The sequence below is a fragment of the Thermobia domestica genome, chromosome 6, assembly GCF_964235325.1.
Source record: "Thermobia domestica chromosome 6, izTheDome1.hap1.1, whole genome shotgun sequence".
Classification (NCBI taxonomy): Eukaryota; Metazoa; Arthropoda; class Insecta; order Zygentoma; family Lepismatidae; genus Thermobia; species Thermobia domestica.
This window is the reverse complement of record NC_137459.1, coordinates 13,598,972-13,614,361: the sequence shown is the minus strand read 5'-3', so window position 1 is coordinate 13,614,361 and position 15,390 is coordinate 13,598,972. Positions and strand designations below refer to the sequence as shown.

The 15,390-nt window shown below is 32.8% G+C and overlaps 1 protein-coding gene across 1 annotated transcript; it reads left to right on the top strand.

Moving 5' to 3' along the window:
- The first annotated feature begins 2,801 nt into the window (after positions 1-2,801).
- Positions 2,802-10,001, top strand: LOC145687126 (general transcription factor II-I repeat domain-containing protein 2-like). The gene is made up of 2 exons (XM_081760582.1): positions 2,802-3,413; positions 9,918-10,001. The coding sequence occupies exons 1-2, from the start codon at positions 2,802-2,804 to the stop codon at positions 9,999-10,001; spliced, it is 696 nt and encodes a 231-aa protein (XP_081616708.1).
- Positions 10,002-15,390: the final 5,389 nt, after the last annotated feature.

The following is a 15,390-nucleotide window of genomic DNA, read 5'->3' as shown; positions in this document are numbered from 1 at the left end:
AGAAAATTAGCTTATGCATGTATGTGTGTACGAATAGGCTTAGCAAGGGGTTGGTCGTGGAGATTAGAAGCCAGTATTACACTATCAATAGAAGAATAGTATTTCTTACCCCACTTTTAAAGTGGGGCCGCGGTGGCTCAGTGGTAGAGCGTTTACCTTTGGTGCTTGGGGTCCCGGGTTCGATCCCATCCCCCCAAGTAAACTTGCGGTGGACAAACACCATGTGCGTGGGTTTTCACGGGGTTCTCCCGTTTCCTCCCACTTTCTTCATTCCATCATTTCATTCATTACTCATCATCACAGTCTCCTTTAGCCTAACCGGCATAAGCGTGGGACGTAAAAGCCAAAGATTTCATTTAATTTTTTCCACTTTTAATGTTACTTCGATCGCAAAGAATCACGCAAAATATTAAGAGAGCCAAAGAGATTTTCCATTTTTAACCCTTTCCGGATCCTGGCTTTTTGGGCTATTTTTTAGACTTTCAGTCAAGCAGCTACTGTATCGTCACTATTTATCCTAGGATCATGGTACATACCTCATTCTCTTCAGAATAGAGCTGGCTTTCGAATGGTATCACTTTCATACTCATACCATATACCAGAAGCGGGGAAAAATGTCAAAGTGAAAATTTCGGAGGGAAAAAATTTTTTCTCGAACTTTGGCCCCCCCTGGACCCCTCCTGTGTGATCGTAGCCATCAAACAAGAATCTGATAAATAGTACTTGGTATACTGAAAGTGTGTGCCAAATTTCAAGTTTCTATCTTGAATAGTAAGGGCGGGATAAGTTTTATCAAAAATTCCCACAATGCCCCAAAGTACCATAAAACACTAAGATCTCAGGGAAAAAATCCTGAGACATCCCTAATTACCCTAGGACTATAATCTGCCTATCATTCTCTTAAGAATAGAACTGTCTTTCAGGCGGTACCATTCACATGTCTCCATCATGTATCTAAGGCGGGAAATTCCTGAAAAAAGGGATTCTTGGGGCAAATTTTCCTTTTTTTCAACTTTTGCCCCTCTGGACCCCCCTGTTTTTACACAGAAAATGAAAAAAAAAACTTCTGGTAAATACTACTCGGTGGACTGAATGTTTGTGCAAAATTTCAATCTTCTACGTGAAAAATTAGGCCCGCCAGAAAAAAATCCCTACCATGCCCCACTTTTACCCTATACAGAAGTATATTTGGATAAAAATTCACTGAGACGGCCCTAATTACCCTAGAATAATAATTCGACAGTCGTTCTCTTCAGAATGGAACTGCCTTTCAGACGGTATGACTCACGTGGGGCGGGTCATGTATGTAAGGCGGGAAAATGACGAAAAACATCAAATCCCTATTTTTACCCCTTTGCCCCTCTGGTTTCCCCCTTGTTTTAGCACTGACATCGGAACAAAAAATATGGTAAATACTACTCCGTGGACTGAATGTTTGTGCAAAATTTTAATCTTCTACGTAGAAAAATAAGCCCGCCAAAAAATAATGAACATACGCTTAGAAAATGAGAAAAGAAATTTTTGACTTATGACGTCATCACCTCCTATGTCTGGACGCAAGACGGTCTGAAACCATACGTAATGTCTTCTGCAAGGCCTCTGGACTTAGAAAAAAAAACGGATGAAAAAGCTCAAATAGAAGAGAAATAACGCAATGTACCATGAAAAGTGCATATGGTACAAATTGTACCATAGGATCCCGAAGGGGTTAAGAGTGACCATTAGTGAATACCATTAGTTTTTTTTTTTTAACAAGAAGTGTCTTTTTAATGAGGAAAAATAAATTGTCCCTGGCAGGTTGCTTGCCGGTGGCTCTTTAAAAGTGAAAAAGAATGTTAAATCATATCAACGACTGAAGCTACACGCTTGTCTTTCTTCGATAGTTACTGACTGATTTTGAAAGTCACGATGTTGTAGGCCTACTGTAACAGCGTAAACTCGGAAGGGAACGTTCCAACTGAATGGTACGAACAGTTATTCCCAATGTCTTGAACATGAAAGGTGGATTGCACGGATAACGCTTAAAGTGGGCTGGACTGCACTGGAATTTCCTTCTGGCAAATTAGTGTTTGGTCGGAACTCAGTTCTTCTATGTAAATGTCTATTAACAACATTTGAACATTTCTTTTAGATAATAATAACTATCTAACTAACTCTATGGCCTATGGAACCCGAAGGTTCAATGCTGCGTTTACAACATATTTCCACTAACTTCTGTCCTTAGCCAACTGGATCCAGTTTCTACTCTGTACTCTTATTTCTGCAAGATCCATCTTAATATTGTCTTCCCATCTACGCCTAGGTCTTCCTAGTGGTCTTCTTCCAATTGGGTTTTCAGTTAAAGTTATGAAAGCGTTTCTAATTTCTTCCACTCTGGCTACATGGCCTGCCCACCTGAGCCTTCTACACTTAATGACCCTAACAATGTTATGCGAGCGGTATAAACTATGCAATTCCTCGTTATGAATTTCCTCCAACCCCATTTTCCTCCCTCTTTGGTCCGAACACTACTACTACTACTACTACTACTACTACTGCTACTACTACTACTACTTAGTAGTAGTAGTAGTAGCAGTAGTAGTAACAAAAGTAAATATTAAGTACATGACGAAACAGCTTTACTAGTGTATAGCAGACAGCAACTAGTGCCACTTATGCTCAGCCTACTATCATAAGTGCTTCCAGTTTTGGCACCTGCATACATAATACGTTAGTCATCTAGCCACTAACTCCCCCTGTGTACATCTGCTTATAGAGACCAGTATCGAGCACAGTCGTTGTAAAGAGTTGAAGGCGGTAAGATGGCGAAACGATGCCGCCCTACACCTACACTTAAGTTCAACACGCAGCGGGAGGAGGATTATCTCTTTGTAGAAGAAGACGGTGTAGCCAAATGTTTAGTGTGCTTTAAAACATTACACGGATTTAAAAAGTTCAACCTTCAACGTCACTACAATACTTATCACGTGGAGCAATACGGGGAACTTGAAGGGCATCTTCGCAAAGAAGAATTGAAGAAGTTGAAAGAGAATAAGGCCGCATCGGAAAAGGAAGACGGGGAGAGAACGTGTGAAGCCTCTGTGCGGGCGAGTTACAAAATTGCGTTGCATAATGCGAGGTTGTTGCGCGCCTTCACAGACGGACACCTAATAAAGGAATGTATAGTAATATCAGCAGAAGACTTTTGTCCATCTCGAATACAGCAGTTCGAATCGGTTCCACTTTCCCGACAGACTATTACGCGACGCATAAAACATCTTGCAGATGATGTTTTGAGCCAGCTATCGGAACTTTCGAAAACGTTTATTGCATTTTCCCTGGCGCTCGACGAAAGTACGGATGTTACAGATACTGCGCAGCTTGCTATCTTTATTCGTGGTGTACATAGTGATCTGGAGATTCGAGTAGGGATGGTATCGAGACGAGACGAGACGAGACTTTGCACAGTCTCGGTCTCGTCTCGGTTGATAAATAATGGTCTCGGTCTCGGTCTCGTCTCGAGTAAAAAATCACCATCTCGGTCTCGGTCTCGTCTCGGTCAACAAATGCTTGTCTCGATCTCGGTCTCGGTCTCGAGTACCAAATCTCGGTCTCGTCTCGAAAGTCTCGAAAGTCTCGAAATAAATAGTGTGAAATTAAAATAGTGAAACTATCATTCTCGTACAGTCTGTCGTTTCCGCTTATTTTTTCCTTTCATTTTGACTTAGAATTATGGTATCGTGTACCTCTTCGTCGCTAATTTGCTAGTGGTAATGCTTTCCATGCGCGTATTCCAGGTTCAATGATCAGTGGATATATCACGCTAAAACCCTAATAGAACTCATATTTGACTCTCAGCAATAGACTTTGTCTCATATAGCCTCAGAACTGCGGATGCACTTAAACTCTATTAAATTAACTCCAGTACTCTACAGTAGTTTATTTCCTTCCTTTGAATCAGAATTGTTCAATACCTCCTAACGGATAACGCAACACATAGCAGCACGAATGTATTTAATCGTACCGAAATTGAAACTTTACAATTTCTCATTTATTATTCAATACATTCTGCTTTGACTGTCATTTTAAAAACCAAAAATAACGTTCACTATCTTAACAAATAGGTTAAATTATTACTACAATATACGTATTTTGTTTGAAATTGATGAAATGTTATATTACAGTTTCACATCTCCGTGTTTAATTGACACTTTATAACACGAACGTCCTGAACCTTGTGGTGGGAGCTACTACACTCATCTTTGCTATCTGAGGTCTCGAGTTGGATCACAAAACAAGTTAGATTCAAAGTCCGCTGTTTCATATAGTTCGCGTCTCATTTTAAATGCATTCTGTGTCTTATACAAGTTCATAAGGTCGTAATGCATTACGTAAGCACATATCCAGTGCCATAACATAGATTAATCTTATTCCTGAGCTCTCAACGGTGCATGCAATCTTTATTCGAGAAAACTAATCTTGCTTCATTACCTAGAAATTTTATATTGATTAAAAATTACTTGCGAAACATGGACATACATATTATATAAGTATATAGGTAATTCGAGCTATCTCCAAAACAAATCATTCTTAACTTTCTAGTTTTCTTTTGTATTAATTTTCCTAGATTTGCTGCAACATGATGAATTGAATAGTCAAAAATATTTTTTTCGCTCTATGATTTTCATTAAATTTTGGATCCATTTTTACCCTACCTTACCTAGTAAAAGTAATATATTTAGTCTTAGTTGAGGAACCGGTTTTTTGCATCTGTAAAATTACGAAATTATGACTTGGTTTAGTTTACCTCCGAGGTCCAGATATAATAAAATCATCACCATCATCATAATCAACAATTATCAGTCCATTGCTAGATGAAGGTCTTTCCAATTCTTCTCCACAACTATCTAACTTGGGCAATTCTTTTCCAGCTTACTCCTCAGTGGCTCTTGATTTCGTCACACCTTCTTGTTTGGGGAGGTTTCCTAGGCTGGTTTTGTCTCGTGGTATCCAGTCTAGAATTGTTTTCGTCCGTCAATCATAATTTCTTCTTGCAATACGTCCAGCCCACTTTCCAGCTCATATTAAATTATTTCATTAGCACCATCAGTATTCGTTTCTATATATTTGAGCTGCAAATAGTTCGAATTCGCTACTTTCGGAGTACAGACACGCTACTTTTTAATCTTCAGATCTGGAAACACTGACGGAATGATTTAAATCAACACAATGTGAGGACCGCCATTTGGTCTGGCGACTAGCACTTTTGATTTCGGTTCCCGTGGTCTGGAGTTCGATTTCCGGTAGGGGTAATGTTGAACGACCGAAGTGGTTCCAATTCCACTATAATCATTAGCTCCACGTCTCCTTTAGCAGCCCTAGCATAACTGTGGGACGTTAAACTAAAACAAAACAAAACAAAAGTGAACACTGTGTATTACTAACTGTAAGTCCTTGAATAATTGCATATAGCTATATGGTATAGATCGAGTTTGAGGTGGTCGGTGGTCAAACTAAAGCAAGTGAAATGTAATTAGAATGTAATTAGAACTTTTAATTAAGTACGCTCTTAATCTAAAGTGTACACCAGGCATAAGGCTTAGCGGGAACAACTAGTGTTACTGAAAATATATCAGTTACATTTAATTTCAGTTACAATTTGCATTTACATGTGTTGCTGGAACGAAGACTTAAACATTAACGTTATAAGTAGCCCAAAGACTATGAAAAACGTCGTTTCTTGAAAGCATTCTTGCACCATGAAACAAATTACGAGTAATTTTAAAATATTTTTCAGTTTATCTATTTGCACATATTTAGAATAATATTTAGAAATTTATTTAAGTGAGCAACACTGCTTAAAATAATGTAACTGCGACTTGTAACTAAAACCACCAGAAACTATTGTTGTAATGTTATAGAAGCAAAGAAAAGCAATAATCTTTATAAAAATTTAATACAAATACGTCATAAGCCGTATAACAATCACTACCAATGTGTTTGGTATCTCTGAAACGATTTGAAATAACAATTGTTGTAAATGGCGTTATAAGCATATAAGTCTTTTGGAAGCATCTGCATGATGAGACGTGATATGTCAGCGCGTTTTCGAAGTAAAGTCTCTAGAAACATTTAAATTTTCCGTTTCTTGTAGCTTTGTTCCTTCATTCATTCGAAATATATTATACCATGATCATAGTATTTGACGCTAAGGTACAGTTGATGCGCATTGCACTGTCCATGTCATTTGAGTTATTAGAGATTTCCAAGCTACACTAAATAATGTGTGGGCTATTGTGGTTTTGTTAAATAACTAAATTAGAAATATGTAATACTTTACGTAGCGCAATTTGAGAAAATACAACTTTATTTTGCTTTAGTAACATTGCTTGTTTATCTAGTGATATTGCAGAGTATATCCAGGATGGCTATATATATCCAGGATGGCCCATTTTAATCTTTCCACAGAGATATCTCGAAAACGGTTGATCATAAATGAAGCAAACAAAAACTCAAATAGGAAATGCCATGGGGGACACTGAATGGTGTTGTCGCGGTGCCGCCTTAGTAGTACTTGGTCCTGGATCTATCCAACGTGTGAGGTAATAGAACAAAGGATTGCCGACAAATACTATTGTATTCGTAATAATGAAGTACCAGCGGGGCGCCCGGAGACAATGGGTAGAGAGTATAGTTGTATAGAAATACACTATTGTTGAAATGACATATGATGACAGGTAATGGTTGTTGTACTATTGTATGTATAGTACTGACACAAAAGAGAATAATAAAAGAGAAACCTTGGAAAACTTGTTGAACAATGCTAGCTTGTTATAAAGAAATAATAAAAGAGAAACCTTGTAGTTGTATGTAAAGAAAAACCTTGCAGGTGTATGTAAAGAGAAACCTTGCAGCTGTATTTTTTTAAAATAATAAAAGAGAAACCTTGGGAAAATCGTTGAACAAGGGTATAAAGAAATAATAGAACTATAGAATACTTTGCAGCTGTATGTAAAGAATAATAAAAGAGAAACCTTGGAAAACTTGTTGAACAATGCTAGATTGTTATAAAGAATAATAAAAGAAAAACCTTGCAGGTGTATGTAAAGAGAAATCTTGCAGCTGTTTGAAAAGAATAATAAAAGAGAAACCTTGGGAAAATCGAAGAACAAGGGTAAAAAGAAATAATAGAACTATACAATACTTTGCAGGTGTATGTAAAGAATAATAAAAGAAAAATCTTGGGAAAATTAATTGAACAATGCTAGATTGTTATAAAGAATAATAAAAGAGAAACCTTGCAGGTGTGTGTAAAGAATAATAATTTAGGTGCTGAACAATAGCGGGTTGTTATAAAAAGACTTTTTAACCTGGTAGCGGAAACGCGGACGCGGCGCGGAAAGGTGCGGGGACGCGAACCGTTGGGCGCGGATGGTAATAAAGTTGAAAATGAAGTAAAAGAGAGGACCTTGAACGTATATATGAAAAGAATTTTGGGATTTTTTTTTGTTAGTGCAAAGAAAAGTTTTTATGTTTTTTGTATTGTGTTATTAACATGCTTAAATATTGTTTTGAAAAGGAATAGGTGACTTGTATGAACTTGATGGTATTAGAGGACGCCATCTTGTTTGTTGGAACTGTTTAAATACGAGAGTTTTGGAAAATGTTGTATGTATTTTAGCTATGGCTGCTATACAGAAAGAAGATTTTGTGTACGCGGATGAAGAGACGTTGTTTTCTCCGCCATGTGTGGAGCATAACCCGAATACCGAGAATACCATTTTATCGGTAAATAGCAGAGCAGAGTCTCCAGACAGTGTAAAAACTATTTATTTATCATCATCTTCAGATGATGATGATGATAATAATATTGATATTGAAGAAGATGAAGAATTTGTGGGAGGATCACCATCCTTACTATCGAGGACATCAAGGTTCTGGAGGTTGAATTGCCGCTGCAGTAATTATAAAGTGGACATGAAGTGTATTGTGAAAGCGATTAAAGAGTGGGAAACAAATAAAATGTTAATTTGTAGCGGATGTTATGAAAGTGTTAACAATCAAATGGGCGATGAATGCTTATTCATGACTGATGAAGAATTGGAGGAACGTGCCATATCAACTTTAATAGATATAGAAGTTGAAGAACTGTTTTATACATATGCCAAATCGCATATAATAGGCATATGTACTCAAGAATTGTTTTATGAATTATACTATGATTTGGTTGAAGAAAGGGATAAGACATTTTTAAGTGATGTAATTGAAATTTTTAGAATGAAAGACAGAAAACATGTGTGAACTGAACTACAGATGAAAAGTGAACCTTATGTTTGTGTTTGTGTAAAGACAGAAAAAAGTGAAAGAAAGAATTAAATGTACTCAAGAATTGTTTTATGAATTATACTATGATTTGGTTGAAGAAAGGGATAAGACATTTTTAAGTGATGTAATTGAAATTTTTAGAATGAAAGACAGAAAACATGTGTGAACTGAACTACAGATGAAAAGTGAACCTTATGTTTGTGTTTGTGTAAAGACAGAAAAAAGTGAAAGAAAGAATTAAATGTACTCAAGAATTGTTTTATGAACTATACTATGATTTGGTTGAAGAAAGGGATAAGACATTTTTAAGTGATGTAATTGAAATTTTTAGAATGAAAGACAGAAAACATGTGTGAATTGAACTACAGATGAAAAGTGTACTTTGTGTTTGTTTGTGTTTGTGTAAAGACACAAAAAAGTGAAAGAAAGAATTATACTTTAAACTTTTAATTATATATGTATACATATTACGTATTTTGAAAATAATTTTTTGTGTATCGTATAGTGAACATCATACAAGTGCATACTTACGTTTTAATAATAATAATATTTCTTGTGAACAATGTTTATTTTATTATGATATTGGAAATTTTGCTGTAGGATATTTATCCAACGATACAACTTTTATTGATTTATTTGAAGAACATGATACTGAAATTTTAAGTATAATTTTTACACGCAAAATGCGTGATCATCGAATTTGATGTTACGTTTTTTTTTGTTAGAAAACAAGATGCAACCTTTTATTGTAAAGGTGTAGAAAAAAATCACATGGATTAAAAATATTTTTGTAATATCTAAAATTTTTATAACATTAATTGTATTGTATACAAAGAAGAAATAATTATTATTTTATGTATTGAATGAAAATAACATCAAGTTTTTTTGTTAATGTAATTTTATTGTATTGTATTGTAATGAAAATATAAAGAAATAAACTTTCGCATTATAATAATTTTTGTTGTTTTTTTTTAAAATGAGTAATGAAATAAGTAATTAGAAAAATTTGAAAATGATTGCAACTAACATTTGTTTGATATTTATTTTCTTTTGCATTTACTTATATTATTTTACAATTAGTATTGTTTCACACGTTTGCATTTTTTTAATTTTTCATAATATTATTTTACATTTTAAGAAAATATTTAAAGATAAATAGAAATAATAATAAAAGTTTAATACTTAAATAAATTTATGTTGAAAACAAATGAATTTTGAAAATACTAAATTACTTGAACACTTTGTATTGTCGTGTTAGAAATCGCAAAGAAAACTTTACATTTGTATTTTATCGGTTGTTTTGGATAAACTTTTTTTTTGTATTATGTGGAAAATGTTTGGAGAATTTGTTTTACTAACTAATTTTTTATTTTTAAACTTACGTATTATTATCAAAATTGTTTTACGAAAAGTATTTATTTAACATTGCGTAATAAATTACACGACCATGTTGTGTGAACTAATAAAATTGATTTGAAATAATAAAATGTGCAAAACATATATTAATATTTATTGTTTTGGATATACAACACAATTTTATTTTGTTTGATGAAAAATACATGTAAACATACATACATACCTGCATAATGAAAAGTAAAATTCTTATGTTGCAGTTGGAAGCTCTGTTAACCAATGGAAACTATGTTTACCAATGGAAAGTAAAATACCAACTTATAACACGCATGAGCATTTGTTAAAAGTTTATACGCATGCGCAAATTTATTTGTGAAAAGGAAAACACATGTTGGAGTTGGAAGCTGTGGTATCCAATGGAAAGTAAATATAAGTTTGTAACACGCATGCGCATTCGTTAAAAGTTTATACGCATGCGCAAATTTATTTATGTATACACAGGAACAATACTTAAATAGTATAGTATTTGTGAAGATGTGTAGTAGAAAAGTATCCCATTCCGAATATATTTCACCACGAGAGAAAGAACTTAAACTTGTTAATAGGAAGAAAGTTATTTGTGAGGTGAAATTATTACATTCTAATGAAGAACATTGTAATTCGTTTAGAAGATTTTATCGAAATGATGATGAAATACAATTTGAAAAAGTGTATCCTAATACAGATATTGAAATTCGTGAATTAGATATTATAAACTGTAAGTGTAATCGCTTTAAAGTAAGTAAGTTGTGCATAAAAGAACTTTTTGAAAATTATAAACTGAATGAACCACTACTTTGTTCTGCTTGTTCATTAAGAATACCAGATGAGCGCCTTCATTTATGTTTATTAGCATATAATAATCGATTAAAACGCTCTGTGTGGGAATTTGTAATTAAGAAGACAACTCGTGACATAGTGTTTAAACTGTATTTGAAGAAACATTGTTTACACGATAATTACAAACAAAACAAAACGCTTTTAAATAGATTTAATTTATCATATGAATCACTCACATTTTGTGATAGTTATATTTCTGAGTTAGTGGAAGTGTTTTTAAAAAGTGACAAAAATGCCTACAGGAATCAGACCGTGTCTGTATAATTGCACTTCTTTTTTTGTGAATGAACAGTGCGTGTTGGATTGTATTTCAAGATGGAAACCAGAATATAAACTAGTATGTGAAGGATGTTTCGAAAACTCTCATATTATAGAACACCATGATTGTATTACTTGTGAATATGAAATGATGTGCTTTAATGCATGGTGTGTTATGGTACGAGGTCGTACTTTTGATGAACTGTATGAAATTTTTTCAACATATCATGATATTGAAATAGATGATTGGACCTTTGTTTATATGTTATATAATATTTTATTAAACAAAAATTATGTTGATTTAATTACAGAGCTTTTGTTAAAAAAAGATTTTGCTTACAATTTTTATAATTTTTTTTAATTTGTTTGATGTGTTAGTGAAATAAGTAAACGAAGTAAAAGTTATACATTGTAAATATAGTAAATTTGAAAACAATACTTATTATAATTTTAGTATGATGAAATTGTTTTCATGTACATGAATTTAAAATTAAAATAGAATATAACATTACATATTTATTTATATGTAATCAGTTTAAATTATGTGAAAAATAAAAATATTATTTCTATAAAAGTATTTTTGTTATTTTTTATTTGTTTTAAATACCTAGTTTGTAATTTTTGTACGCACAAATAGTCTGTAATGTTATGTGCAAACGGATTTAGTTGTAATTTTGCACGCATTGGAATTTATTTTACATACATGATTTTATTTTATATTTGTGCATAAAATTGAATTACATAATTATTTTAATATCATTAGGTAAATTATTAAAAAAATGAAATAACATTTGTAAAGAAAAAAAAACTTTTCAAAGGTAAGTAGAAAAGAACTATTGTTTATATTAATACTTTAATATGATAAGAAGAAATTTTTAACATCGAGTTTGTTTTTTAGTATACGTAAATATTATTAGCACAAGTTTTTTACAATAACTTTTTTATTACGCAAGAGAATAACTATTAATGAAAAAAAAAAGACACAACGTTTACAAAAAGTTTACGAGAAATTATTATAAACGTTATTCGTTTATGATATTGATATTTTCGTTAACAGTTTATTTTAATATTTCCCTAAAAGTATAACATTAGTGAAAACAAAAAAAAAGATTTTTAGTAATCATGTATTACAAATACTGCAACTTAAAAAGTTAAAATCGAATATTACATAGTAATAAAAATACTGAAAAAAAAAGTATTAATCATCTGATACCTAAAGATAGTTTTATGGTGGGATGTTTTAATGCCTTGTACGAATGTATCACCGATCAGTCTGTGTCATATTATGATGTTACAAGTCTTTACCCCTGGGTAATGGCACGTAAGCCATTGCCTATAGGAAAACCTATAATATACAAGGGGCCTGACTTTCCACAAGTGCAAAGTATTCATGGATTAGTGAAATGTAGTATCTTGCCTCCCAAAGACTTATATTTTCCAATTTTACCATATACATGTAATGATCGCCTTTTGTTTGGGTTATGTCGTACGTGTATGGAACAAAGTGACAACATTTGCATCCATAATGATGCCGAGCGTGTCCTTACTGGTACATACTGTACTCCTGAACTTCATGTGGCTTTAGATCTCGGATACAAAATTCTACAAATTATTGAAATTTGGGAATTCAAATTATCTGGATCAGAAAATAATCTGTTTAAAGATTATGTCAATTCCTTCTTAAAAATGAAGCAGGAGTCTTCAGGATTTCCTAGCTGGTGCAAAACTAAACAAGATCAAGAAAAATATATTGCAGACTATTATGAACATGAATGTATTCAGTTAACGGAAAATAACATTGAATCAAATCCTGGTCTAAGATATATTTCCAAAATATTTCTCTATTCCTTGTATGGGAAATGGGGACAAAGAACAGATTTATCTCAATCTGTAATTGTAGATACTCCAGAAAAATTTTTAAGTTATCTATGGGCACCACAATATGAGGTACAAACTGTATTGCCTATTGGAGAGCGGCATCTCATTGTATCATATAAAAACATTGAAAACAAAAACAAGCCATGGAAATTTTCCAATGTTGTCCTTGCAGCCTTCATTACCTCTTGGGCACGTCTAAAACTTTATGAGTTACTAACAGTTATAGATCCTGAGCGTGTATTGTACTGCGACACTGATAGTATTATGTTTGTGCAGCAACGTAATGAAAAGCCTCCACTTTCTTTGGGTTCCTATTTAGGTGAGTTAACTAATGAAGTTCCTGATGGGTGGGAAATTGATGCCTTTATAGGCTTAGGGCCAAAAAATTATGCCTATAGGATGAAAGAAGTTCAAACAGGGAAAGTAGATTATGTATTTAAAATTAGAGGAATTACTTTAAATCATCGTACACGACAAGAAATTAACTTTGATCATTTTTATCAACTAGTTCAAGATAAAGCTGACAAAAAAAAAACAGTTACACAATCCAGGAAGAATTGTTCGTAAGCCTGGGTTTGTCATTGTATCCAAGTCTGAAACTAAAACACATCAGAAAGTTCAAAATAAAAGACGACGATTAAATCATAACAGTATTACTGACTATAGAACATTACCATATGGTTATCAAAGTATTAAGTGCATAAAATGAATGGTATTCTGTATATATGTAAATAGTAGACTGTCTAAAGGTACTATAATGTCATAATATCATCAAATATGTCCATAAGTTTTCCTATTTGTTGGTACTTGTACGTATATATATAATGTAAATATCTTATTTAAATATATCTTATTTAAATATGTATATCAATATTGGAAAATAGAATATTGTAGAGTATATAAATACAATAAAGCGTTACAATTTATAATAATATGTTTTATTTCTCCAAACAAATATTCATATAATACGAAGTATCTGTATTCTATATAAGATAAAGGAACAATACCTATGCTTCATATAAATGATCCTAAGTTGGAAATTATGTTGTCGGCATAATGTCTTCTACAAGGTGAACAAGCATCTTAGAAGTAACTAAAAGTATGAATACTCTAATGAATTAGAATCTATATGTAAATGGGTTATAACACAGTGATATCCTTTGTGCTTCAAATATCCGTACAACATCTTTGGTATGCTCACATTTTGAGGTAACATCTTTGGTATGCTCACATTTTGAGGTAACATCTTTGGTATGCTCACACATTTTAGTATTTTTCGGAACATCTTTAGTATGCTCACACGAAGTGTTCGAGTAATTTATTACGAGAGGTTAAATAAATAAGCAGTTTGCTTACCAATTTAAATACGATCACACTCTATGAGTGTTCTATTAAAAAGATAAGCAACTAAAATTTTAAAGCAAACGATACAATAAAATATATGAGAGGTTAAATAAATAATGAGATTGCTTAGCAATTTAAATACGATCACACTCTATGAGTGTTCTATTAAAAAAGATAAGCAATTAAAATTCCAAACGAAACAATACAATAAAAAAATACAAGAAGATAAATAAATAAAGAGTTTGCACAGCAAACGATCCAATAAAAATTAGGAGTTTGCACGTTAATTTAAATACGATCACACTCTATGAGTGTTCTATTAAAAAAAAGCAACTAAAATTTACAAATTACATCATATTGTGTAATATCACTGTTACTAAATTTAAAATATGTTAAAGTACCTGTGTACGAGATTACAAAACGTAATGCTTTTGGGTACGAGACTACAAAACGTAATGCTTTTGGGTACGAGACTACAAACTGTGTTGTAGCTTATACAAGTAGTAGTGTTATATTTTGTGTTAATATTATAATTATTATTTTGGACGGTAATTAAATTATATTTAATGCAAAGTATACGTATACTAAACGTGTACGGTAATTGATAATACATTTTTATGTTTATGTTTGCAACCGTTTGTGTAATACATGTACACAAATTGTAAATAAACTCTTAGGATTATGTTCGGCAATGTTCGGGAAACTTCGGTTAAGTTCGGAAGTATTCGTGTGGTACATTAACCAATATGTACAAAATTCTACATACATTTTTGTTTGTTCGGCAATGTTCGTAAAACTTCGGTTAAGTTCGTGTTAACTTGTTTAAATTTTTAATTATTAGTGTTTTTAAAAATAATGTATACTAAATTAATGCACATTAAAATCCATCCGCCATATTTGTTTCTTGAAAGAACGCCACCTGTACCATAACATTCACATTAGTGTGTATAAGACTGTGCGTGTGTGTACATGTGCCATAGCAAGTTACCGAGTGTTGTTTGTCCGGCAATACCCCGCGCAGTTTCCGGGCGGCAATATTTTACGCGTCCCGCGTCGCAAAAACCTTTTTCCCGGCGCAAATACTGCGCGGCGCGTATCGCTCGCGGTAAAAAAACGCGCGGCGCGTACCGGTCGCGGTAAAAAACGCGCAAAAAGGTATTTATTTTAGTAATATTATTCATTTTACCTATTCATATAAAAATATACCCTTTAATAAACATATTTCCAAAGTTTCAAAAAATTCGACGCCATATTGTTTATGCAAATTCATTAAATTTTTATTTTCAAGTTACAGTGTTCTAATCTGTATAGTCATGTTCCTTAGGTCCTAACGATTAAGAAAATACCTTTCTTTTCTTTCTACGACCAATAGTT

Coding starts and splice junctions, on each gene's coding strand:
- LOC145687126 (XM_081760582.1), top strand. CDS start 2,802: ATGGCGAAACGATGCCGCCCTACACCTACACTTAAGTTCAACACGCAG. Junction 3,414..9,917: donor TGGAGATTCGAGTAGGGATG/GTATCGAGACGA, acceptor CTTATGTTGCAG/TTGGAAGCTCTGTTAACCAA.